At 36.6% G+C, this 25,656-nt stretch overlaps 1 protein-coding gene across 1 annotated transcript in view; it reads left to right on the top strand.

The window, feature by feature from the left end:
* wdr27 (WD repeat domain 27) overlaps positions 1 to 25,656 on the top strand; it is a 57,386-nt gene that overhangs the window by 15,963 nt on the left and 15,767 nt on the right. The window contains exons 19-23 of the mRNA XM_081350569.1: positions 1,248 to 1,345; positions 2,403 to 2,524; positions 8,352 to 8,449; positions 13,740 to 13,842; positions 17,064 to 17,162. Coding sequence (XP_081206695.1) covers positions 1,248 to 1,345; positions 2,403 to 2,524; positions 8,352 to 8,449; positions 13,740 to 13,842; positions 17,064 to 17,162 — 520 coding nt within the window. The remainder of the gene's footprint in view (positions 1 to 1,247; positions 1,346 to 2,402; positions 2,525 to 8,351; positions 8,450 to 13,739; positions 13,843 to 17,063; positions 17,163 to 25,656) is intronic.

Genomic DNA, 25,656 nt, shown 5'->3' with positions numbered 1-25,656 from the left:
CTAGTTAACACTGCTGTGTAGAATTTCTGTGTATTTTTTGGTTGTGGTCATGGTCACAGTATGGAGGTCTGTTCTAGAGGGGTGAGTTCTCGTCAGTGGAGAATCCCTGAATTATTGCTGAAGAATCAGAGAAGAAACCCTGTCTTTATATGCTTAAACATAAGTGTTGGGGAATCCCTGGAAGAGATGGAAATAAAACATGAGCCAGATATAGCACATCATATTCTATTTATGATGGAACATCTTCTATCCCTCTTACAGAGAATAATTATGTGCACAAGACCTTTTTCAGCATTATGCTACTCATATAAAGACTGTATCTTTCTTTTTTCCTTCATATTTCTCTAAAACAGTTCATATGCAATCACAGTTGATACTGTTTAAAGAAATTTGGGAGTCGGTAAGAATTTATAATGTTTTTGAAAAGTCTACTCACCGAGGCTGCATTTATTTGTTCATAAATACAATAATATTGTTGTGTAAGGGTTATGTTTAGTTTTTGCCTGACTTTCCATGAGATATTATTACAATTTAAAATAACTGTTTCCTATTTTAATATATATTGTCATTTATTCCTGTAACGGCAAAACTGAATTGTCAGCAGGCATTACTCCAGTCTTCAGTATAATCCTACAGAAATAATTTCTTATTATTCTTATTATTTATCTTGAAAGCAGTTTGCTGCTTAAAGGAGAACTCCGGTCAATTTTAACATTGAGCTCATTTTTTTGTAAATTTGGAGTGCTGTCAATACCTATAAATAACATCATTTTTATACATATCTTTCACATCTACTGCAGTCAGATTCACCCGTGTTCACTCTGAAGGAATCACTCACATTGGCTGGGCACTTGTAATGACACATCAAGGATGTTAAGAGGCTAAAAGCAGGTTTAAAACTTGCCCCATTGAAGTCAACAGGGTGCAAATTTTAAAAAGAGGATAACACGGTGTAGGCAACACCGATTTTTGTGACAGCACTCCAAATTTACAAAAAAAATGAGCTCAATGTTAAAATTGACCAGAGTTCTCCTTTAATATAAACTTCTGAATGGTAGTGTATTATTTCACTTCAGGATTAAAAGGAGTGTGCTTACAATATTTGCACATCAGGCTCATGTCCACACTGCTACTGCAATTCTTTGTTATTATCTATAGAAACATTTATATTTCAGAATAATTAGCTTTATGGACTGCGTTTAATTTCTTTCTTTTTTTTTTTTGCTCTTCCTTCTCCTATAACACAGGTATACGCAAAGAAGCAAGTCCAAACTGGCCAGTAAATTAAGCATGAAGTCAGGAACAGACATCACTTCAATGTCAGCGATCAATGACTTCTACTCCTGTATCCTAAAAAAACTGACGGAGAATATATGCCTTGCACAATTCAAAAAGCGATAGATGAAGGTGTCATTGCATGAGCAATAGAAGAATACTCATTCTGAATATTTTGGTAGATATGAATTAGCCTGGTAATACCAAACTCTGCTACTTCGCTTTGCTTCGTAGACAGAGTCTGGAATGGCATAATAGAAAAGCGCTTTCTTTCTCGCGGGGGGCGCTTGTCTGAAGTTTAAAATCATTGGTTACCCGTAAGCCAATCACATGACATTTGGTTATGGCGTGTGTTATGCGCATGCTCAGCCGCATCTAACTTCCACTGTAAACACATGTATGATGCAAAAACAAAACCATCGAGCGAAATACCGAAGTGAACATGGCTGTGAACGACTTTTGCAGATTATGTGAAGTAAATCTATGCATCCACGGTACAGTCAGTGTCTACGTCATCACGGCTCTCAGCCCGCCCTCTGTTCGTTGATTGGCCGGCTGTTTTCAGGCCGGAGGAAAACGGAAAGCTATTACGCTGTCTCAGACTGAGTACAGAAGCGAAATGAAATTGAGCGGAAGTACGAAGTCTGACGTAGTCAGGCTAGATATGAATACCTATAACATAAATTTACATACACATTTTATATTTGTCAACAAACTGAATTTCAAGCATTTAAGCATATGCCTGTAGATCTAAAGTTTTTTAAGCTCTGGAGAAGTGTGTCCAAACCTTTTCCTTATTAAATGTTTTACATTTAATTTATTAAGCAATAAATGTTTTGAACACTGCAGTCTGTTCAGTTTAGCCTGTCCTTGAGTAAGGTAATGTAGTAGGCCTTATTTTGCAGGGGAACACATCAGCGTAATGATAAAATGTTGTTAAAGTTTTTCTGCGTGTACTTTGCATTATGAAATACTAAAGCTTGTACAGATTATAATATATAATGTAGAGGGTAATCTCATACCCTCTTTGGTAAAATTGTTATTTAACCATATTGGATTTTTTTAAAGGTGACAGGACTAAAGCTGAAGTGTAAGTTCAGTGTACCTCTTTAACCGCAGGATATCAGATATGATCTTGACTGCTGGCGCTGACCACAGCATCCAGGTGTTTGATATGAACCAGGGCTGTATAGCTACTCAGATCCCTGATGCCCACAGTAGAGCTGTCCACCACCTCACCCAGAACAAGGTAAGAGAATAAGACACATTTTGTACACATTTTTATCACTCCCTATTCAAACATACTTTATTCTACTCATCAGATCATTAGTAAAGACTCCAAGACCTAAAACAGGTGTGTCAAATAAGGGAGACATACACTGCCGTTCAAAAGTTTTGGATTGGTACGATGAGTCTTCAGTGTCACATGATTCTTCAGAAATCATTCTAATATGCGGATTTGATGCTCAAAAAACATTCATAATTATTATCAATGTTGAAAACAGTTGTGTACAATTTATTTTCAGGATTCTTTGTTGAATAGAGAGTTCAAAAGAACAGCATTTATTTGAAGTAGAATCTTTAGTAACATTATAAATGTCTTTACTGTAACTTTTGATCAATTTAATTCATCCTTGATGAATAAAAGTATTGATTTATTTTATTTCTTTTCCCCAAAAAATAAAATACAATTTCTTACTGACCCCAAACTTTTGAACGGTAGTGGTTAATGTTACAAAAGCTTTCTGTTTCAGATAAATGCTATTCTTTTGAACCTTCTGTTCATCAAAGAATCCTGAAATTAAATGTAAATAACAGTTTTCAACATTGATAATAATGAGAAATGTTTTGTGAGCATCAAATCATCATATTAGAATGATTTCTGAAGGGTCATGTGACACTGAAGACTAGAGTAATGATGCTGAAAATTCTGCTTTGATCACAGGAATAAATTACACTTTACTATATATTCACATCGAAAATTGTTATTGTATATATATTAAATTATAATAATATTTCACAATATTAAAGTTTTTATTTTATTTTTAATCAAATAAATGCATCCTTGGTGAGCACAAAAAACATTAAAAATCTTACCGATCCAAAACTTTTGACTGGTAGTGTAGGGCCCGTTTACACTTTTTCATTTTATGCGTTTTTTTCTGATCGGATAGCTATCCGATCGTGAAAAGACCAGTTGTAAATGCCCTCCGAAACGAGAAAGATTCTACAAGTGTGAATTAATTCTACATGGCAGCGTCACTCTATTAACAAATCAGATAGCTATCCAATCAGTAAAAATGCATGAAGTGACCGCGTGTAAACCGGCCTATTTATACAGTTCCCCAAAATGTGTAGTTTCCCGAATAATACAAATATGTTACTACCTTTTAAAATCATCCTTAAAGTTTTCTTATTTGGCAACTAAAAAACAGTTTAACGACTAAAAAAATTATTTTAGGAGCCAGTCCTGTTATATTATATTTATAAAATGAGTGAGGAATTTAGCTATTAAAGTGATTTAAATTATTTGGTATGTTTTATTTGTAATCGTATATTACTGAAAAATATTGTCCTTGCAGTTTTGACTTGAAAATGAGCAAATGCTCAAAACAATTCAAATAAATGCTGTTCTTTTGAGCCTTCTATTCATCAAAGAATACTGAAAAAAAAAGTTTCCACAAAAATATTAAGCAGCACAACCGTTTTCACGAAATTAGCATATTGATTGATTGATTTCTGAAGGATCATGTGACACTGAAGACTGGAGTAATGATGCGAAAAATTCAGCTTTGCCATGATCACAGGAATAAGTTAAGTTCTTCAAAATAGTAATAATATTTCAGAATATTACTGTTTTTACTGTATTTTTATCACATTAATACAGTCTTGGTGAGCATAAGAAACTTCTTTCAAATCATTATTTACTGGCTAACCCGTGTATATTATATATCAAGGGCAAGTATGTACAACCTACGGAAGCGTATTGCATTCACTTGAGGAAAAAAAATCTACTCTGTTTTTCTGAATTAACGAGTTAATTATCTCAGAATTACACGATAATTTTTCATGAAAAAATTGTTTTGCTATGTTTTTCTGAATTAACGAGTTAATTATCTCAGAATTACGAGATCATTTTTCATGAATAAAATTTTTTTGCTCTGTTTTTCTGAATTAATGACTTAATTATCTCAGAATTCTGAGATAATTTTTTCTTGAAATAAAAATATTTGCTCTGTTTTTCTGAATTAATGACTTAATTATCTCAGAATTATGAGATAATTTTTCATGAATAAATTTTTTTTGCTCTGTTTTTCTGAATTAATGACTTATTTTTTTCTTGAAATAAAAATATTTGCTCTGTTTTTCTGAATTAATGACTTAATTATCTCAGAATTATGAGATCATTTTTCATAAAAAAATATTTTGTTCTGTTTTTCTGAATTAACGACTTAATTATCTCAGAATTATGAGATGATTTTTCATTTAAAAAAAATTGCTCTGTTTTTCTGAATTAATGACTTAATTATCTCAGAATTCTGAGATAATTAAGTCGTTAATTCAGAAAAACAGAACAAAATATTTTTTTATGAAAAATGATCTCATAATTCTGAGATAATTAAGTCATTAATTCAGAAAAACAGAGCAAATATTTTTATTTCAAGAAAAAATTATCTCAGAATTCTGAGATAATTAAGTCATTAATTCAGAAAAACAGAGCAAAAACTTTTTATTCATGTAAAATTATCTCGTAATTCTGAGATAATTAACTCATTAATTCAGAAAAACAGAGTAGATTTTTTTCCTCAAGTGAATGCAATACGCTTCCGTAACAACCAGCCTTTTTCTCAACCCTCTAAAGCTTGTTTTGTTGTGACCACCATTTTAAAAACAAAGCAGTGACACTGATGCTGCAGAGAGACCAGTGCGCTTTTCACTCAGAATTTTCTGACCTCAGTGGTCATTTACAAGATACACACGACTCAATACTGGTGGTGACCCTTGAGTTACAACACTAAAATTGGAATTACAAACCACTTAGGCTGTTTGTGGTTTGTGTATGTATTTTTGTTGTGTGTCTGGACTGTGCTCTGGGTTTGTTGTGAACCAAAATTAATATGCTTTGCTTCTGACTCACTTTGCTCTTGTTAACCTCATATCCATGGCAACCTTGATGAAGTCACTTTCAGAAACAGTACCAAGGAAATACTGACTGAGCCCTCATCTTAAAGATAATTATAGTTAATGAAGCTGATTGGATGAGTTTTGTTTGCTGGGAAATCATACTGAGGGGAAATGGGGCCCATACTAATACTACCGTCCACACCCAGATATTACTTTAGTCAGGCTTCTTTGAACAGGAGCTCAGTGTAGTCAGGAAGAAGTAGATTATTCTGAATATCCAAATTCGACCTCAACCTTAATGTGTGGCATCCTTGAAGGGAGTGAAAGATAATGAACGGATTCAGCTCGTGTTTGGAGTTGCTTAACAAGTTCATTTTCTCTGCAGTTTGGCACTCCCATCCTCCCATTATATAAGGCCTTTCGGAACGTTATGCAAGAAATCATGTCTTCTTCTTTGAAGGATAAAAGTTCACCGTTTTAGTTGGGATAATCCAAACCACAGTTGTGTGAGGTTTTCCAAGGTGGGCCTAAGTTGTAGGCCTCGCGTGTCCCATTTATCATGCTGAGTATCTTGGTCTAAATCCCTCAGGTTTACAGATTAGGACGGAAACATGAAATAAGTTGAGGGAGGATCTCGCTTAAGCCAAGCATGTTGGGTAAGCATATTCTGTCTGTAGAGGGTGATGTTTTATGAACATCTGCATACTATCCCTTTGCATCTGTGAAACTGTGTTGGACTGACATGGACTCCACTATTGCACTCCATTCACCTAAAAGTAAGATTAAGTCGCTTATGCTCACGAAGGCTGCATTTATTTCATCAAAAATATAGTAATATTGTGAAATATTATTACAATTTAAAATAACTATTTTCTATTTTAATATTTGTAAAATTAAATGTATTCCTGTGATCAAAGCTGAATGAATTTTCAGCATCATTACTCCAGTCTTCAGTGTCACATGATCCTTCAGAAATTATTCTAATATGCTGATTTGATGCTCAAGAAACATTTCTTCTTATTATTATTTTTATCACAAAAGTTGAAAATGGCAATTGAAAATGGTTGTGCTGCTTAATATTATTGTGGAAACCATGAAACAATTAGGATTCTTTGTAACAATTACAGAAAAAGTCTTTACTGTCCCTTTTGATCAGTTTAATTATTAAAAGTATTAATTTCTTTTAAAAAACAGCCATTATTTCTGAATTACTACTTACTAATTACACTAATGTTCTGACTTGATGAATTACTGCTGCGATGGTTGCTACAAAATGTACTGAAACATTCTTTTATATTTGTATATTCAAATATTGAGTATCAGAAAATTCATACTACCAGACATGTGAGATGCAACAGGTTAAACTAAGGCTTTTGTAGGGTATATTGCCCTCACCGACCTCCGGTCTCATGTCTTGTATGACGTGAGAGCAGTGTATCACGTGATTTGCAGATTCACTGCCCCAGATACTCGCCAGTTTGAGAGGGTCAACTGAGATTAGTTGGGTACACAAGTGGACAGTGGACTGGAATAACTAATCTAATCTATACATTCAGTATAATGGTTTTAGCTAGCGGGCACTCTCCCACGTTCCCTGAGCAGCCACTTTCCAAACCAGCATACCAACCTTCAGTCACGCTACACATTGTCTGCTGTACTTGTGAGTCTGATCTCTACACAATAACACAACCTGGCTCTTACATACATATGGGATCCTCCAACAAGAAGCCCATGCATTAGAAACGCCTAGAGGGATCAAGAGAGCTGATCACTGGGAATTCCTGCCAACTGTGAATTAGCTACAACAAACCTTTTCTCTTCTCAGCTACTCTACATTCTCCTCCGTGTGCAACATGTTCCTCTTTCTAAAGCTACATTCGTAGAGAATATTTCTGATGAATTGTGTGTAAGTAATCACGCAGGACACTTTAAACCATCTTTATTTGTGTAAGGGCAGGAGAGAGATGGTTTGACTGGTCTTCCACAATGTATGACAAACATTTCCATTCTGTGGACTTTTCTGGCTTTTCGAGAGAACTTCAGCTCTGGAAAGTCTGCACTCTTTCAGCGTACACGTGCAGCTTGTTTGCAATCTCCTGCCAAATTCATGTCTCTTTCTATGACCGGTCAACAGCTATGACAACTAAATTTAACAAGGATGCTGCAAGCATGTATTTATTTAGGATAGTAGTTTTATATACTTTAGGTACTTTAGACTAAATAAATGTCATGTGCTCATATTCCTTGCAATCAGGTACACCACCATTCAAAAGTTTGAGATCAGTAAGATTTTTTAAAATAATATCATTGATATTTTTATTCAGCAAGGATGCATTTATGTAATAAAATTGATCACGTTTGTCACAAAACATTTTAAGTAGCACAACTATTTTATTATCAGCATTGATTATAATAAGAAATGTTTCTTGAGCACCAAATCAGCATATTACAATGATTTCTGAAGGATCATGTGACACTGAAGACTAGACACTGATGCTGAAAATTCAGCTGTGCCGTGATCACAGGAATAAATTACATTTTAAAATATGTTAAAACAGAAATGTTTTATATTATAATATTATTTCACGATATTATTTTTTATTGTAATTTGATCAAATAAATGCAGCCTTGTTGAGCATAAAAGTCTTCTTTCAAAAACATTGAAAATCACAAACTTTTGAACAGTTGTGTATATTTAAAGACTGATGTGATATTGCAGCTGACAGATTGATTAAACCACAAGTAAAAAAAGCTGCTTTATTCTCTCTGAATTTCAGGCTAATTAAAGGCTTTTATAAGACAATGACCTTTAGTATCTTCTGTAGTTCCTCATTGTATCCTTATTAGTTATTGGCCGTTTTGCCAATGTTTCCCAATTCAGGATATTGAATGGCAATTTTATCGTGCCAGTTTCTTTTGGTGTGATTCTTTCCTCCTTTCTTTTATTGCAGGGGTCCTTGTTCTGTTCACAGGCCCTGGAATCATACAATCTCTTCCTGAGCAGTGCCATAACGGACGGTCTGAAATTGTGGGACCTGCGCACAGCTAGGTAGGCCCTTCATCTCCTTTCCCTGGCTTTCTGAGACCTTTAGAGGGCAAGACTGCATACAGTTCACCCCATTTACCAACACCTAAATGTTGAATTATGCAATTATCTTTTAATAAATATTACAATATTCTAAAGATTTAGTAAGCTGCCTTGCTTAGGCTTACAGAACATTATTATAAATTACCTTTGAGCTGACGATGAAATGTCTACTTCATGCCATTTTAAAATTTATGATGATTTAAAATTGGCTATTGAGTAACTGGCCTTCTACAAATGTTGCTCAAGTTATGTTTTTTCCAGCATACATTTTCATGCCCTCACCTCAGTAAATCGCTGATTACATATCCTTCAGAGAAGTGAATAACAGTCAAATCCCAGGTTGTTTATAGGCTTGCGGGATACTACCATTACATAATGCCCTTAAGATCGTTCAGAACAACCAGGATTAGGGGCAGTCAGAAAGGTACATACATCATTTAAATGAAGAATCCAAAATTTCCAGATTCTCTAGAAGCTGAGCCTGCCCGGCCCTCTGCCAAAAGGACTCTGGAAAGAATTCCCTCCCTGCAGTTGACCTAACAGTAACCACTCTGCTTTATGTGGAGTGAATTCAGCAATGCTGTTTCTTTTACAGTTTCTGTATACGACCAAGTTAAATATATAGATAAATAGACAGCGAAACCAACGCTATCTGAAAAATAAACCTTGTAGTACTTCTAAATTTAATATTAATTGAATTAATTAAAGTTTAAAATACATTTTCTGCTTGTATAGTGCTAGTGTTTTCTTGTCCATTTATCATTTGAAAGTAATAGAACATAATGTCATCTTTTCACCCATGATGTTGCAAACACATTTTTCAAAGTTTTTAGAGTCTGGAACTTTAAGCACATATTCTTGTACTTGTAGCTTCTGTCTCTGTCCTAGTTTTGTTTCTTTCCTTGTAGGAGGACAGATTAGTGAGAAATTATTTCTTTAACTTGATGTTTTTCCAGAGTGCTCTTAAAAGAACAGTTCACTCAAATTATTTTGTCATAATTTACGCACCCTCATCTTGTATCAATTTTATACATAGATACAGTACTGTGCAAAAGTCTGTTAACACCCCCCCCCCCCCAAAAAAAAGGTTTTAAGTCAGTTATTTATATCGTTTGCTGTAGTGTGTCATTAACATGCCTAAGACTGTATGTGTGTATACATATATTAACATAACATAGCTAACATAGATGTTTTTCTTGTAGCTTTTATTAGTTTCTACTAACTTGTCATCTTTTTTAGACTATTAGCTATCAAATCCTCTTGACATACCCAGCCCCATTCGCTTTCATTATATGGAAAAGAGTGGTCAGGATATTTAAAAAAAAAAAAAAATCTACTGTTCCACACTGGCTTGGAAAAACAGAGATTAGTGATGGAGTGGGAGATTAATGTTGACAGATTTGTATTTTTGAGTGGCCTGTTCCTTTACTCCATAAATGCATCAGGATGGAAAAAGCATTTTGGACTCATTTGTCGTCCTGTGAAGGTAGAAACAAAACTAGAACAGAGACAGCAACTGCAGGTACAGGAATCTGCAGAAAGTTCCAGACTCTGAACATATTTTTTGCCGGAACGTAGTGATATTCTGCACCTGATCCTCTCCATTCAGTTTTATTTCCCTTATAACAGGGTTTCTCAAACTCGGTCCTGGAGGGCCACTGTCCTGCACAGTTTAGCTCCAACCCTGATCAAACACACCTGAGCAAGCTAATCAATGTCTTCAGGATCACTAGAAACTCACAGCTAGGTGTGTTTGATCAGGGTTGGAGCTAAACTGTGCAGGACAGTGGCCCTCCAGGACCGAGTTTGAGAAACCCTGCCTTATAAGGACAGCTGAAGTAAGTGATGAAAGGCTTGTCTTGACTTTTAATTCCTTCACTTTGTGAAATGGTATGAATTGCTTCTATACTTATACATCCTTTATTCTATTATGCTTGGATCTTAGATCTTCCTGCTCTTACTTGAAAACTCAAGAAAGTGTCAAATACATTTTACTTGCCTTGATAAATATTTTTACAGAGTTCCAGGTCAAGTTCTGGTCAGGAGCGTATATAACAACTTCATCCATCCCTGCAGAAACTAACGTCTTTAACGAAGCATGAATTCTCTGCTTTAAAATACATGAGTTTGATATGTTACGCAAACATGCTTTACGTTTCACAACTGACACTTTCCTCCCCAAGGAGGTTTGTAATACCTAGAGAAAGCTATCCGATAGCATTCCCATTCATCTCAATGGCAGCTTTTCTCCTGCCACATGACCCCCCTGAAGTACGAACTCTGCTATTGCTAAGTCGAATTCTGCCATTTTTACCCATGAAATCACAAAATGTTTTTGAGCCAATCACCTTAGTTGTATGTGACTAATCACTCTTGAATCGCAGGAAAATGGTGTCATCACACTGATTGCCTAAAAACAACCTTGCTGGATAGAATATTAGTTGTGAAGGATTAGTTCCAGTGGAAAAGAGAAAGGAAAATTGTCACAGGGAGGAAACCATGAAAAACACTTATGACAAAATACTAAAGATAAATGCAGGTCAAACACGGGAAACATGGACGGGAGCATATGTGAGAATTAGTGACATGATTTGTCTGCAGTCATTGACAAACTGAGGTCTGGCAATGAAGCCTTTCGGCGCAAGCCATTTTATGTGTATTTTCCATTTTTCCAATGGCTGGCTCTTTAGCAGTGCTCCAACTTCAAGCACGTGAAACGGATTTATCTCCCCAAGACTTCATTTAAAGCACAAGTGACATCATTCCACGGGCCAAGACAAAACCTTCAGCCAAAAGCCAAGGAGCTCTGGAAGACTGAGGCTTGTGATCTTCCACATCACCCTTCTCTACCTGTTCTGGGACTGTATGTTTTGCATATGACAATGAAAATGCTTCCTTTATAGGTATATAGTAGTATATTGAATTTCAGACTAAGAGGGGAGCAGCAGCCCTCTGGATTTTGAATTATGTATGAGAAATACTCTGAAGTGCTTCATGAAGACTTTCTAAAATCTTTTTATGAAGCATCACTCTGTCTTCAGCTGCACAGGAGGTCAGGGCACCGCCGGTGGGACCCTGGTACTCAGTCAACACACTGTTAAAGCATTTTTCAGTGTTTGTACATCCTAAATTTATTTCTGTCATAGCTGCCATCTTTTAAAAAGCTTTATTGGTTATTTATAGGTTTTTTTAAGTAAGTGTTCATACTGCCTTACAATTTTAAGTTTAGTCAACTTGAAATGTGGATAAATGACAACTTGGATATTTGAGTTATCTCAAGTTAAATTCAGGGAAGTTACTCCAACGCTAAATTTTAAGTTGTGATAGCTAATTACAACAATATTTTTTTTACATTGTACAAGTAAATACAGGTATTATGATGTAACCTACAGAAAGAATACTCAAATCAATCAGTGAATGAATATAAACAACTGCGACCTTTAAAATCGACTCTTGTGCCTCAGAGTTGATTATTTTTCACTCAGCAGCCATCATGGCGATGTCCCAGCTTTTATAACCAAAGTCAGAGAAGATGCTGTTATGTGGTTGTTAGCACGCTTCTATGTAGTTGCTAGAGTGTTTTAGGTGACTGTTGGTGGTTACTGATTGGTATTTTCATTCTGATTTTTAAAGGTGCTTACAGAGTCTGTGGTGGCTCTCCAGTTGGCATTCTGTTTGTTTCCGCTCTGGTGGTTGACTAAATGTGAAGAAAATATGTGGGCTTTACACAATAAATTTGTTTATTCTTTCTCTTAAAGCATAATCTTTCCTCGTAATGAGAAGCAGATTAACCTTGCTTGTACAGAATGGGAATTGAGACCCAGATCCTCAAAAAAAACACTCTAGATTCATTAAGGCGTGCAAAGCAATCAGAGTGAACATAACAACCGACCTCATGTGATGAGCAAGAAAGGCAAGCTCTTCCATGATGTGCCATGATGCTTTTTCTGTTGCAGTCCAATTTATTTTAACCTGGTTATGTCTATGCTGGTTTTTTTGTTTGTTTGTTTTTTTAGCTTTTTTTTATTGCATACACAGAAACAGCATGCTTTGGCAGTCTATGTAGTCTCGTAAAAAGAGTTCATTTATTATGGTTGTGCTTCTCCATAAAGGCTGATGCTATTGCTAGCATTAAATCAATTTATATTCCCCTTTTGTGACTTCCATAATGGCATAATGATCTCATTAGGGTTAAGCTCTACGGATAATTTCCCATCTGTGGATTTTGAAATAGCACTTTTTAATTTGTGGATGCTCAAAGTGCAGACCCTAAGTTCCCAATGAATGTGCATGTGTTTGAATGCCATGTTATTACATCTTACCCACATTGACCCAGAAAGCTGTCCTATGATTAGCCTTTAAATCTATACAGTATACATATTGACAAATGGTAGGTCAATATGGAATTCAATAAGGAAATAATTAAATATATATAAGTATGTAATGTTACCTCCATCATTTAGCATAAACTGAAAGAATGCAGGGAAATGTGGTCTAGCAATTGCAAACACAGCCCCTAGCATGGGAGTAATGAAGTGAAGCATCGTCTCACATTAGTTTACATAGTCCCTCTAGACCACATGATGAAACATGGATCCTGACTGTTTGATAGCACCTTCAGAGAAATCACTGGCTCCAGATGTGTTGCCCTACTCCACTGAAAATTATTTTGTGTATTTGGACATACTTGATGTTTTCTTAGTCATCACAGTGTTCCAGAAGATGGTCCTGTATGTTGCTATGGATGAGTGGTATCTGCTAAATTAATATTTACATTCTAAAGGAGGTGATGTCTACAGAGAGAGACAAAAGAAGGCCTGGAAATGAAAAGCTGATTTTAAACAGATCCACTTTAAGGAATGATGTCTTTCCTGAGTGTTTTTTTTTTTTTTTTTTTTTAGATAACCATTTCTGACTGGTCAAGTCAAATGTGAATATTGTGAATGTGTTCAAATTTGGTAATAGTCATTTATACTGACTAGATATGTATTTTCCAGCTGCTTTACAGACAAAGAAGTGGATCCTATTGGATAAATCTTTGAATTAAAGCATAATGGGCAAAGTTGGGCCGCTTTAGCGTATGGTATTTATTTGTCAAACACTTGCATATTATTCACAAAGCGCCAGCAAACCAGTTTCGGCAGCTTCAAAAATGCAAATGTGGCACATTGTAGAATTATTCACAAAACTCAACTAGTTAAAATCTCTTTCTTTCTTTCTTTCTTTCTTTCTTTCTGTCCATCTCTGTCAGGTGTGTTCGCCGCTATGAGAGCCATGTTAACCGCTGTCATCACTGCACTGCGGCCTTCTCACCCTGTGGTCGCTACATAGCTACTGGCTCGGAGGACCATTGTGTGAGTACATTTAATACATCTCCTGCTACAATGTCCTGTAACCCTCGTCTCTGTCTCTTTCAGCTGTGTTTATTGAGAATAGTTTCTTCTTGCTTAAGTGGAGTGTTTTATGGTGTCATAATAAGCACAAGGTGTAATAGAATTCATAAGACCTATAATTCATAGTGCCTCTACATTTTTCACAAGCATTGTACAGAATGTACAGCATAATTGTAAATCAGATAATCCTGTTCTGGCCCAGTGCGAACCTGTGTATCTTGACAGAGGTAATAAAACCGCCATTCAGGACCACTGAACACCACATTTCTCACATTATAGGTAAGAACAGGTTTTCTAGTCAGTACTTTTTTCTTTTCTCTTATTGTAGTTATGAAAATGCTTTGAATATATAAAGACAGTTTCAAATTTAGAACAATGTTCTAGTTCAACTGCCAAAAGTAAATTATTTCTTTGTTAATAGTTATAGATAGACAGACAGACCATTTTTTCCAGTGACCTCTTTATTTCTCCCTCTCTGAGTATCTCTTATCATATCCAGCAGCTGCATCACATTTACTGCTGAGCTTCTCCATGTCTTGTGTCCTTTGCCAGGATTGTCAAAACAATTCACTCATATGAGGAAAACAGTGGGATATCCATACTTTCATGGTGTTCTGTTGTTAAAAGAGCTCTGAGAAAAATAAATAGTATTTTACAGAGCTATTGTCCCATTGACCTTACATTTTTTACTGTGGATGTTACTCAACAATTTCATGAAAAGTGACTCGCGATAGTGGGTTTTGGCTTATGCGAATGCTCATGAATGACCTAGATTTAGGATTCAAAGAGAAATGTTTAAGATTCAGCAATATTTCTTAGGTAACTAATCAAATAAAATTGATCGTTGATGTCTTTATACAGATGGTCAGATGTTCTTGCTTCCAATGAAGCACAAGATGCTCTTTGGTTTATTCTCAAACATAGCTGGATAGCATGATCATCAGGTTTTATACAAACTTACCATTTAAAGCAGCCACCTCTTTTCTTATAATCCATATTTTGAACTGAATGTTTATTTTTGTCTTTTTGAATCAATCAAATTACTTTTCCACATGTGTCTCGTTGCCAGTGTGGGAGGACTGCCGTCTCTGCTCTGTTTGTGTATGTGTGTTTAGTCTTTGCTTAAGTCAGTGGAATAATATGTGCGTGTTGATAGCTGTTATTAATCGCCGGCACTGGGTAAAGCAGTTTTGAGAAGATCTCCACAGCACCGCCTGCTTTCCAGTGTTTCCTGGAAGCCGAATGGAGAGAACAGTAGTTTTGTCTTGAGACTTCGATAAGCCAGATGAATTTGTTGATGCATTTTATATTTCACAAGACAATCACAGAAAAAAAAGAACTTCATCGCCATCTCATTACTGCATTAATCCCAAGCCTTATTTTAAGCCATAAGTAACAAATACAAGTATGATCAACAAAAAGTGATTGATTTTGATAGGAGTGAGGACATGGAAAACATGGCAAATTGTGCTTTTAACCACATTGTAAATTGTGCTTTTAACTGCGTTGCCATTACCTATTAGTAATTTAAGGGGATAGTTCACCCAAAAAAATAAAAAATAAAATCATTTATCTTTGTCAATTTTCTTCAGTGGAAAATCTTTTTTGCTGTGTCCAAATCAACTCTGGACCCTATTGACTTTCATTGTATGGACAAAATATAGCACTGAGACGTTTTTCAAAATATTTATTTTGTGTTCCACAAAAGAAATAAAGATAGATTTGGAATTTTAGGTGAGCTATCCATTTAAAAAACAAAAATAAGTAGAGAAATGTCAAGAGAAAATAAATCAAATTTATCTTTGCACGTGATGCTGAAGTTGATTTGTAAGTTGTTCTAGATAAGGCCATCTTTTAAATGCCTTAAATATACACATAATTTAATGTTTTAAAAACCTGTTAGCGATTTCTGGCTTCTTTCTGGCACAGAGACCCGTGTCTTTTCCAGAACACTCTCAATGTATTTCCGAGGACTGAGCAAGAAACATAATGTAGAAACCCAAACAGTCTGCTGTGATAGGTCTCATGTTTTTATCTATATTGCACATTTTTTAATGGCCGGTTTTCTCTGCCTCATCTATGGCATTATTTACCTTTTCATTCATTTGTTAATGCTGTAAATGATGCTGTAAACCCCGGCTGAAGAAAATTATACTACCGTTCAAAAGTATGGGGTCTTTAAGATTTTCAGTCTCACACAAGCTACATTTATTTGATCAAAAAATACATTAATATTGTGAAATATTATTACAATTGGTAACACTTTACAATAAGGTTTCATTTGTTAACATTAGTTAATGTATTAACTAACATGAACTAACCATGAGTAATACAGTTGTTACTGTATTTGTTAATCTTTGTTAAAGTTAGTTAATAAAAAAATACAGTTGTTCATTGTTTGTTCATGTTACTTCACAGTGTATGAATTAATGTTATCAAATACAACTTTTGATTTTATAATGTATTAGTAAATGTTGAAATTAACATGAACAACGATTAATAAATTCTGTGGAAGCTCAGTTCATCATTAGTGAATGTTAACTAATGTAGTCAACTAATGTTAACTAATGAAACCTTATTGTAAAGTGTTACCTTTTTTTATTATTTATTCCTGTGATGAACAGAATTTTATTTGAAAATAAACAATTGTATAGCATTATAAATGTCTTTACTGTCAGTCTTGATCATCCTTGCTGAATAATTATTCATTTCTTTTTTTAAATCGAAGTGTTTGTAGCTTTGTGCTACAAACACTACATAGAACTGAGCTTGGAAATAGTGCAGATCTGCTGATTGCTGATCTGCCTTTTTTAGCTATAAATACTGCCAAAATGCTATCAAGAAGATTCCATAGTTAGACATGCACCCATGCATACTGTTTATCTCTGTTACCTGTATAGTTAGGTTTTAAGATTTCACACAGTACATTTGTAATCCCTAGATTTGCACATTTACAAGGTAACACAAATACAGCATGCAACATGAGGTAGCGTGTTTGGCCTCTTCAACATTTTTCACTTTTTTCTCTCAGACACTGAAGCCAGTGTATGAAAGTTTCTTTACAAAGAGTGTGAATGCATAATGAGGCAAGCATTTTTTGCTTATATTGATGTTGATAATATGTGTTTCATGTGCTGTGCTGAGACTTCAACCTTCAACCTGTCCTTTAACCTTTCTTCCAGGCCTATATATATGACATACGCAGCAGCAACTTTCTCCATAAGCTCCAGAGACACTCTGAAACGGTCCTAAATGTGGCTTTCAACCCTGCAAATCCAGAGGTAAACAACATTAAAACAATATCTCATTAAATGATAACTCTTAATTTTACTGAAACTATACCAGTTCTTACAAAGCAGCTAGTTTTAAAGTTTTAGGGCATTTTAGGCTTTGGTTTAATGTCTCCAATTGCATTTATTCAGTGTGCGAATAGGTGTAAGAAAATAAGACCAATTGCACAACCTAAGACTGAAATTATAACAAAACTGTTTTTGTACATGATTTGAGGTGAATTAATTACACTGTAAAAAAATATATGATCAATAAATTAGGACAACATGTTTTTACTTTGCTTTAACTCATCAAAATCAGTTAAGCAATTTTCAGTTAGTCAGTTTAACAAAATTTAAATGACTTAAACAACCTTTTTTTTATAGTGTATAGGACTTATTTATAAAAATTAAAAGTAGGGAGTTTAGAACATGTTCAAACCATACTGATAAATATAAAATGTGGCAAATATCAATACAATGCTGCCTTGCAAGCATTATAATCTATCTCTGTCTAACAAATTGAGCTGCCTTGCTGTGCATTACCTACATAGGCAGCTACCTATAAGGCATGATTCATTATTAATTTCAGTTATGTTTGACATTAAGCTATTGGGTAAAATAATCCATTTTAATTGCACTACACAATTTTTACCAATATTTTTCAGTACTGAATTATACTGCATTTCTTTCACTTTGTCTGCAGGCTTGTTTTTTTCTATTGTTGTACATTCTGGGATGCTTCCCAACAAAGCATGCATGCTATCCTGCCTTAATTAGAATTAAGATGCGGTCACATAAGCAGATTTTTGCCTGCAAAAAAGGTCCATTGTCAATAGTGGAGTCCACAAGGTCGCTTTCTGTCACAGAAAATTTGTGAGAGAAACTTGAACCCAAGTTATATCTGCATGGGGAAATGTTTCACTCTCATGAGATATTCCTGGTCATGTGGATTCCTGTTGAAATGACTGGAATTGTTTGTGTGTACTTGTTTTTTTGTACTATACTCTTGAATTTTGCTTCTAACCACAAAGACTATAAATGACAGAAAGATTATTTTCTCAAATACCTCATGACATTGATTACAATAACATAAGGTACGAAGGTACTGAAAAGAAGAATCTCTTCGACTACTGAATAAGATTCTTTTATTACAGCCTTTCTCGTTGAGTGCAGCTGAATATGTTTTACAGTGTGTGTTTTGTCCCGCTGCCTTACTGTGGGACATATGAGAAACCCCATCTTCCTTTCACCGTTAAATGAATCCACAGAAAAAGCTTCCACAGGGGGGTTTCACGCAGCGAATCAAAGGTTGTGTGGGGAGATCGCTGTGAGACACAGCACGAGCCTCTACACCCCTCACTCGGTCCAGTGTATCCTCACCTCAGTCCCCGGTCTCCAACACAACTCAACACATCACTCAGATGGGCCTGTTACAGCCATCATACTGCTGTTTTAATAAACAGTGTCCTCATATCGAATGTTAGTCAGATACACTCCAACAAATATCTGTTTCATTGTCATGTTCACATGAATGATTTTGCCAACTGTGCTTAAGGTATGTTTTGAGGAAGGATCTGAGATATATGTTTTGTTCCCTGGTGTATGGCGGGCTGTGAATCAAGTATATGTACTCTGCTAAGGTTGTTACTTTAGGCACAAGAGAGCTCTTAAAAAGTTTTTTGTGTGTTGCCATGGAAAGCACAATAGGTTTAAGAGTCCAGTGAGTTAGGACTGATATAATAAATATGAATTGAGAAATCCATCGAGGTTATGGAAGCAGCGACAGATCCTTCCTCCTGTTTTGTGATGTACATCCAAGTGAAACATTATTGAAAAGAAGAAATGTAGGGCGGGGACTTGGTTTAATCCACTGGATGTTGTTTGGATCAAGGCAGATCTGAATGCGAGCTTGCAGTCGATTTTAAGAAAGGGTCAGGTTTTATGCAGACGAAATGATTGGAGAAGTCTGGCGTATATCACTAGAGAAATGTTATTTTACTGGTAGATTGAGTTATTACGTTTTTATTAATTACTTGATTAATCAATTTAAAATACATACATGGATAAAATACATGGATGAATAATTCACAATAAGATCAATAACGTGCATACAATAACATGCATATAGGAAATAGATAGGGTGGAATTCCATTTAATGTCAACTTCAAAAATAAAAAAATGACAAAAAATGTAAAAAAAAAAATATATATATATATATATATATACATATATATCATTTATATATATATATATATATATATATATTTATTTATTTATTTATAGGTTTCCTTTTGTATGTATATACTGTATGTATATATTTGTGCTTTTTTTTTTTAAAGGAAACATTTTAAGTTTTTCAAAAGGAGACCTTTTTCAGTTTTTCAGTTTGCATAGAAAATGAATTAGGACTGAGGATTTGATGTTTCAAAAAGGATGCAAAACTATGGAAGCTTGTAGGATAAAGCCACAGGATAAAAAATAAAAAAGTTAATTGTGACTTTTTATCTCACAATTCTGCCTTTTTTTCTCAGAATTGTTAGTTTATATCTCGCAATTCTGACTATAACACGCAATTGCAAGATATAAGGCCAGAATTGTGTGATATAAAATCGCAATTGCGTGTTATAAAGTCAGAATTGTGAGATACGGGGCCCTATCTTGCACCCAGCGCAATTGACTTTGTACAGCAACGCATGTATCATTCCTATTTTGCACCCGCGCAAAGCGCGCTTTTCCCTCCACAGAAGCACGTCGCTAAACTTGGGAATGAACTTGCGCTCCCCAAGGCGGTTCAGCGCAAAGAGGAGGCGTGTTCTGGCGCAAACGTTCCTTCATGCTATTTTGCAGGTTTAGAAAACAATTGCGCCACTAACCAGGAAAAAATAGTTTAAAGTCAGTGGTGCGTTGCGCATGTTATTCATATGCTATTTTAAGGGCGCATGCTTGGCAATAATCAATGTAGCGTGTGCACAACGCGCATACACTTTGATTCTCTCATCTACACAGAAGCAGCAGTTTTCATTTTTGGAAATCATACATTATTACGATAGATAGATAGATAGATAGATAGATAGATAGATAGATAGATAGATAGATAGATAGATAGATAGATAGATAGATAGATAGATAGATAGATAGATAGATAGATAGATAGATAGATAGATAGATAGATAGATAGATAGATAGATAGATAGATAGATAGATAGATAGACAATTTATTATAAAAGCATACATCTAGCTTACACATTTACCCAAATTATCATACGCCTTTTTTACCGAAGTTAATTTTGGTGGGTTTCTCCATCCCCAACGTCCCTGACGAGAGCGTTGCTCTCCTCGGCTGTGAACCGCTCCTGGCGCGCGCCTGGCAAATCCGCCGTTATGATAGGAATCCGCTTTTGAACAAGCACGCCTGCTCTTAAAGGGAATGTGAGATGACGCTCTGATTGGTTTATTTCACGTTACGCCCAAACCACACCTATGAATAATGAAGCTACTTCAGACCAACCCATTTTAGATTTGCGCCTGGCGCAAGAGTCATTTATCCCGCCGGGAAAATAGCAACAGCGCCAAGACCCGCCCACAAAGTTACTTGCGCTTTGCGCTTTGACACTTGCGTTTCAGATCGTTAAAATTGGGCCCATAAACTCGCAATTGCGTGAAAATAGTCAGAATTGCTATATATAAAGTCAGAATTGCACGTTTTTTCTCACAATTGTGACTTTATATCACGCAATTCACTTTACAACTCAAAATTGTGAGAAAAAGTCGCAATTGTCTTTTAAAATGGTTTCTTCTGTGGCAGAAACAAGCTTCCATACAAAACCAGTCATAAAAGCAATCCATACGACTCATATACTGATATATTTCAAGTCTTCTGAAGTAATATAATAGCTTTGTGTGACAAATAGATTTAAATGAAAGCGTTATTTCAGTGTATTCCTCATTCGTTATAATGTAATTCAGGAAAGAAAGTCATATGTTACTTACGAACAATATGAGAATGAGTAAATAGTGAGAGGACTTTTATTTTTGGGTGAACTATGTCTTTAAACTACAAATTAGCAATCTCACTAACCGTTTTTGATCAGCGGTGGATACGAACGTGCTGTAACCTTGGACAGTGGAACGTAGGGAGGAGAGAGTGGTAATTTACAGGGCTGTAAAATGTATTATTTGGTTTAGTGCTACAGGACGTTTTTGCGAGGGAAAGTGTGATTCATGCATTGCAAATGTGTGGGATTTATAAAGCGCTCTGGAGTGAGTTCAGCGTGTGCTCACATCTCTGATTCTCTGGGCCATGAGAGAGAGACGTGATCGGCAGGGAGATCTTCCTTGTTGGGGAATAGATGCTCGGTCATCATCTGGTCAGTATATCAACTGAAGAGCTGAAGCTGTCTGAAGTCTTGCCTTGTCTTTGGCCCTTGGAGCAAATGATCCTCTGAAAGACTTTTGTGCTTTCCATTAAGGGATTCGGTGCATTGAAACCCCAGGGCTATGACATCTTTGGCAGACAAACTCTAGTGATTTAAACAATCAGATCAAATACTTTACCAGCATTTACAGGTACATATTTGGATAGTTCAGATTGAGACTCTAGTGTGATATCAAATACAGTGACCCAGAAATGCCACAATTACAGTACATTAATTACATTGATAACAATTAGATAACAAAATATCAAACCAAGTGGTCTCTGCGAACAAATTATTCTAGAGCGTATCTCAGAGCTAACTTGTTTTAAGGGTTTTTTGCAAATAATGACAGATTTTTGATTTCGTTTCATGTGAAAGTTTCATTTCATGAACTATTCCTATAAGTGCCCAAATAGTGGTTTTTGGACTAGGGTTTTTTTTAGTAGCCAATCTTCTCCACTCTGGCTGTCTTGCGTCTTGACTTTCTGACCCATGTGCCTTAGCTCATCAGCTCCTTTATCATGACTTCAACTCTTCCCCTGTCCATGTCACAACTTCCCAAATCGTCTTGCACTCAGACTGACACCTTTTGGATCCCTAGCACTAGTTGTGGTGCCAGTACTTCTGCTCCATAACTCAACTATCTGTCATCTACAGAGCATTCCTTATCAGAGCGGAAAAAGTGTGTGCTCTGTTTATGAATAAGAAATGGGAAATATTTGAGAGATGAGCAGTTGTAAAAACAGAATAACATACAGGCTGCATCATGTTAGTTTATGACACTGATTTTAAAGTGGTTGTTCACACCAATATAAAAATTCTGCCATTTACTCACCCTCATGTCGTTTTAAACCTGTATTACATTCTTTGTGGATCCTCTGGCTTTTATGTAAAGCATTCCAGAAGACTGAGGGCATTGAGTTATTTTTCTAATGTTACCCCACAAACAAGAAAAGCAGATCATATTTGCACATGGCCGCTTTATGCTTTTGAATGAGATGTATGAGAGGAATTATTGTAAATGATTTAAAAGCATGTTTTATTTTGTTGTGTTGTTTTTTGGTTTAGTTGTTTTTTGATAGTTTTACCATTCTTCCATAAGGCATAGTGTCCTGCAAAACTCATTAAAACAGAAGGATTATAGACGGATGAGTCTAAGAAAAATAATGAGAATAGAAAACCAAGTCCAAATCTGGGTCAAAATTTATCTTTGTGAAAAATGAGAACTTTTGTGAGCAGTCCATCAATGTGTGACCACACATCGGGCTGAAAGGTATCAACTATTTAAAAGCCCATTAATGATTTACAGACATTGTGGTTGTGTAGATGACATTAATTGGTAACACCAATCACAGCTTTCTGGGGAGTCTGTATTGTAAATATAACTGCGGGTCTTGTACAAAGCCACATAATGTCATCTTTCAGAGATTCCCAAATTATTTAACTCAGTTTCATGTTAGCACATAGAAAATATAAAACTGAATTACAGGCTTTGACAGGGCATGCTCTGAATGATCCATTGGAGCATCTGTTTATACATTGGAGTGTGTGTAGGAAGTCAGGATGTAGCACTTTAACTGATCAGCCTGAGCTTTTGATGGAATTACTTGTCTGAGGCCAGAAACAGATGCAGGATCATATTTCGTAGAGATGGCCTTGAAAAACCCTTCCACACTGAAGTAGGAACTCTAATTTCATGGTTATGTATTAGCCCTGACAAAAGAGAATGTCATGCACCTGCTCTGCATTAGGTGCTCAACACAACAGTATGTCTTTCTGGAATGATGTGAAAGGACATCAGTTGTTAGATTGAAGGTCTCACCATTAAAACTTGCATTTCTTTAGATCAGGGGTCTTCAAAAGGGGTCCACGGCGGTGCTGCAGAGGGTCCACCAATTATTGTTTGAACTAACTTTTGTGAGATTTTTTTAATTAATGCTTTTATTCAGCAAGAATGCGTTAAATTGATCAAAACGACAGTAAAGACATTTTTACAAAAGATTTGAAATAAAAGCTGTTCTTTTAAGCAGAAGAATCCTGGAAAATAATGCATCACGATTTCCACAAAAAAATATTAAGGAGCACAACTTTTTTCAATGAACAAAAAATGTTTCTTGGGCACCAAATCAGCATATAAAAATGATTTCTGACACTGAAGACTGGAGTAATGGATGCTAAAAAAATTCAGTTTTTGTGATCACAGGAATAAATGTAAGGAGGAGTCAGAGGCAGTATTAGAATCCATGTGCTGAAGTTTATTAAGTGTAGGCAGCAGACTGAGTGGGAAAAGGCAATGTGCAAAAACACTGGTAAATGTCCAAAGGGCAACAAAACCAAGGGGTATCCAAAGGCAGAAGATGAGAAGGCAGGCGAGAGGGTCAAACTCCAGAAACAGTCCAACAGGCAGTCAAAATCCAAAGGGTAATCCTAGAGACAGATATAAGTCAAGGCAGGCAAAGGTCATACACAAGGTAATCAGACAATGAATAGAGAATGCTTGGTAAGGCAGTAGGACTGGCAATACTTCGCAAGGCTTGTTTGGTCATGCCATGCTTTTAATGGCCGCCAAACAGGAAGTAACCATAGAGTGAGCAGAGGGAGTTGCACACAGTCAGTATTCAGGAGAGGGCTCCCTCTGTTGGCGTGGCATTACAGAATCCCCTCCCCTAGAAGCGCCTCCTGGCGCTCTACGTGGACGTCCCCGTGGTCGGGGGGCTGGACGATCGGGTCTGGCTCGATGAAAGTCTTTAATGAGAGAGGGATCTAGGATATCGTGGGCGGCTACCCATGATCTCTCCTCAGGTCCATAGCCTTCCCAGTCCACCAAGTATTCGATCTGACCCCCTCTGCGTCTTGAATCTAGTAGCTCTTTCACCTTGTAGGCAGGTACTCCGTCTACATCCAGTGGTGGTGGTGGCTCCTGGTTCTCGGCATTGGGGTCATCATTCAGGTGGACCGGTTTGAGCAGCGAGACATGGAAGGATGGGGAGATGCGGTAGTTAAGGGGAAGCTCAATCTTGTACGTAACCTCATTAATTTGTCTGAGAATCCTGAAGGGACCGACATATTTGGGACTGAGCTTCCTGCTTGGCAGCCGCAACTTGAGGTCCCTTGTGGAGAGCCAGACCCGCTGTCCAGGTTGGTAGGAGGGATGTGGGCGACGACGTCTATTGGCCTGGAATTCCTGTTTTCTGACTGCTCTCTGTAGACGGACATGAGCGCTGTCCCATACCCTCTCACTTCGTCTGATCCAGTCGTCCACAGCCGGGACTGACGAGGGTTCACCAGACCACGGGAATAACGGAGGTTGATACCCCAGGACACATTGGAAAGGTGTCATGTTAGTGGAGGAGTGAGTCAAGGAATTTTGGGCGTACTCAGCCCATGGAAGGAAATCTGCCCAACGGTGTTGTTCGTGACTGCAGTAGCTTCTGAGGTACCTGCCAATCTCTTGGTTAAGACGTTCTACTTGTCCGTTAGACTGGGGGTGGTAACCTGACGTGAGGCTCACATTGATATCAAGGTGTTTGCAAAAGGCTTTCCAGACTTGAGATGTGAACTGGGTTCCTCTGTCAGTGACAATATCATCTGGGATGCCATAGACCCGAAATACATGATGGAATAGAGTCTGAGCCGTCTCCATGGCCGTAGGGAGGCCCTTCAAGGGAACCAGGCGACAGGACTTAGAGAAGCGATCAATGATTACGAGTATAGTCGTGAAACCGTTCGATAGGGGTAGATCTGTGATGAAGTCTATGGATAAGTGTGACCATGGACGTTGTGGAATGGGTAGTGGTTGGAGGAGGCCTGAGGGCAATTCCTTGGGGGTCTTGGATTGTGCGCAGACAGGGCAGGATTTAACATAAATTGCAACATCTCTTGTCATTGATGGCCACCAGAAGGAGTTTTGTAACAGATGGAGTGTACGGGAGATTCCTGGGTGACCCGAACTTAGAGAGGTGTGGACCCACTGCATGACTCTTTGACGGAGAGTTTGAGGTACATATAGTTTATTGTGAGGATTGTTAATGGGGGGTGGTTCCTGTTGATGGGCTAGCTGGATCTCTTCCATCAGGTCCCAAGTGACT

The sequence above is a fragment of the Scardinius erythrophthalmus genome, assembly GCF_964197995.2.
Source record: "Scardinius erythrophthalmus genome assembly, chromosome: 21".
NCBI lineage: Eukaryota > Metazoa > Chordata > Actinopteri > Cypriniformes > Leuciscidae > Scardinius > Scardinius erythrophthalmus.
This window is presented reverse-complemented; position numbering and strand designations above follow the sequence as displayed.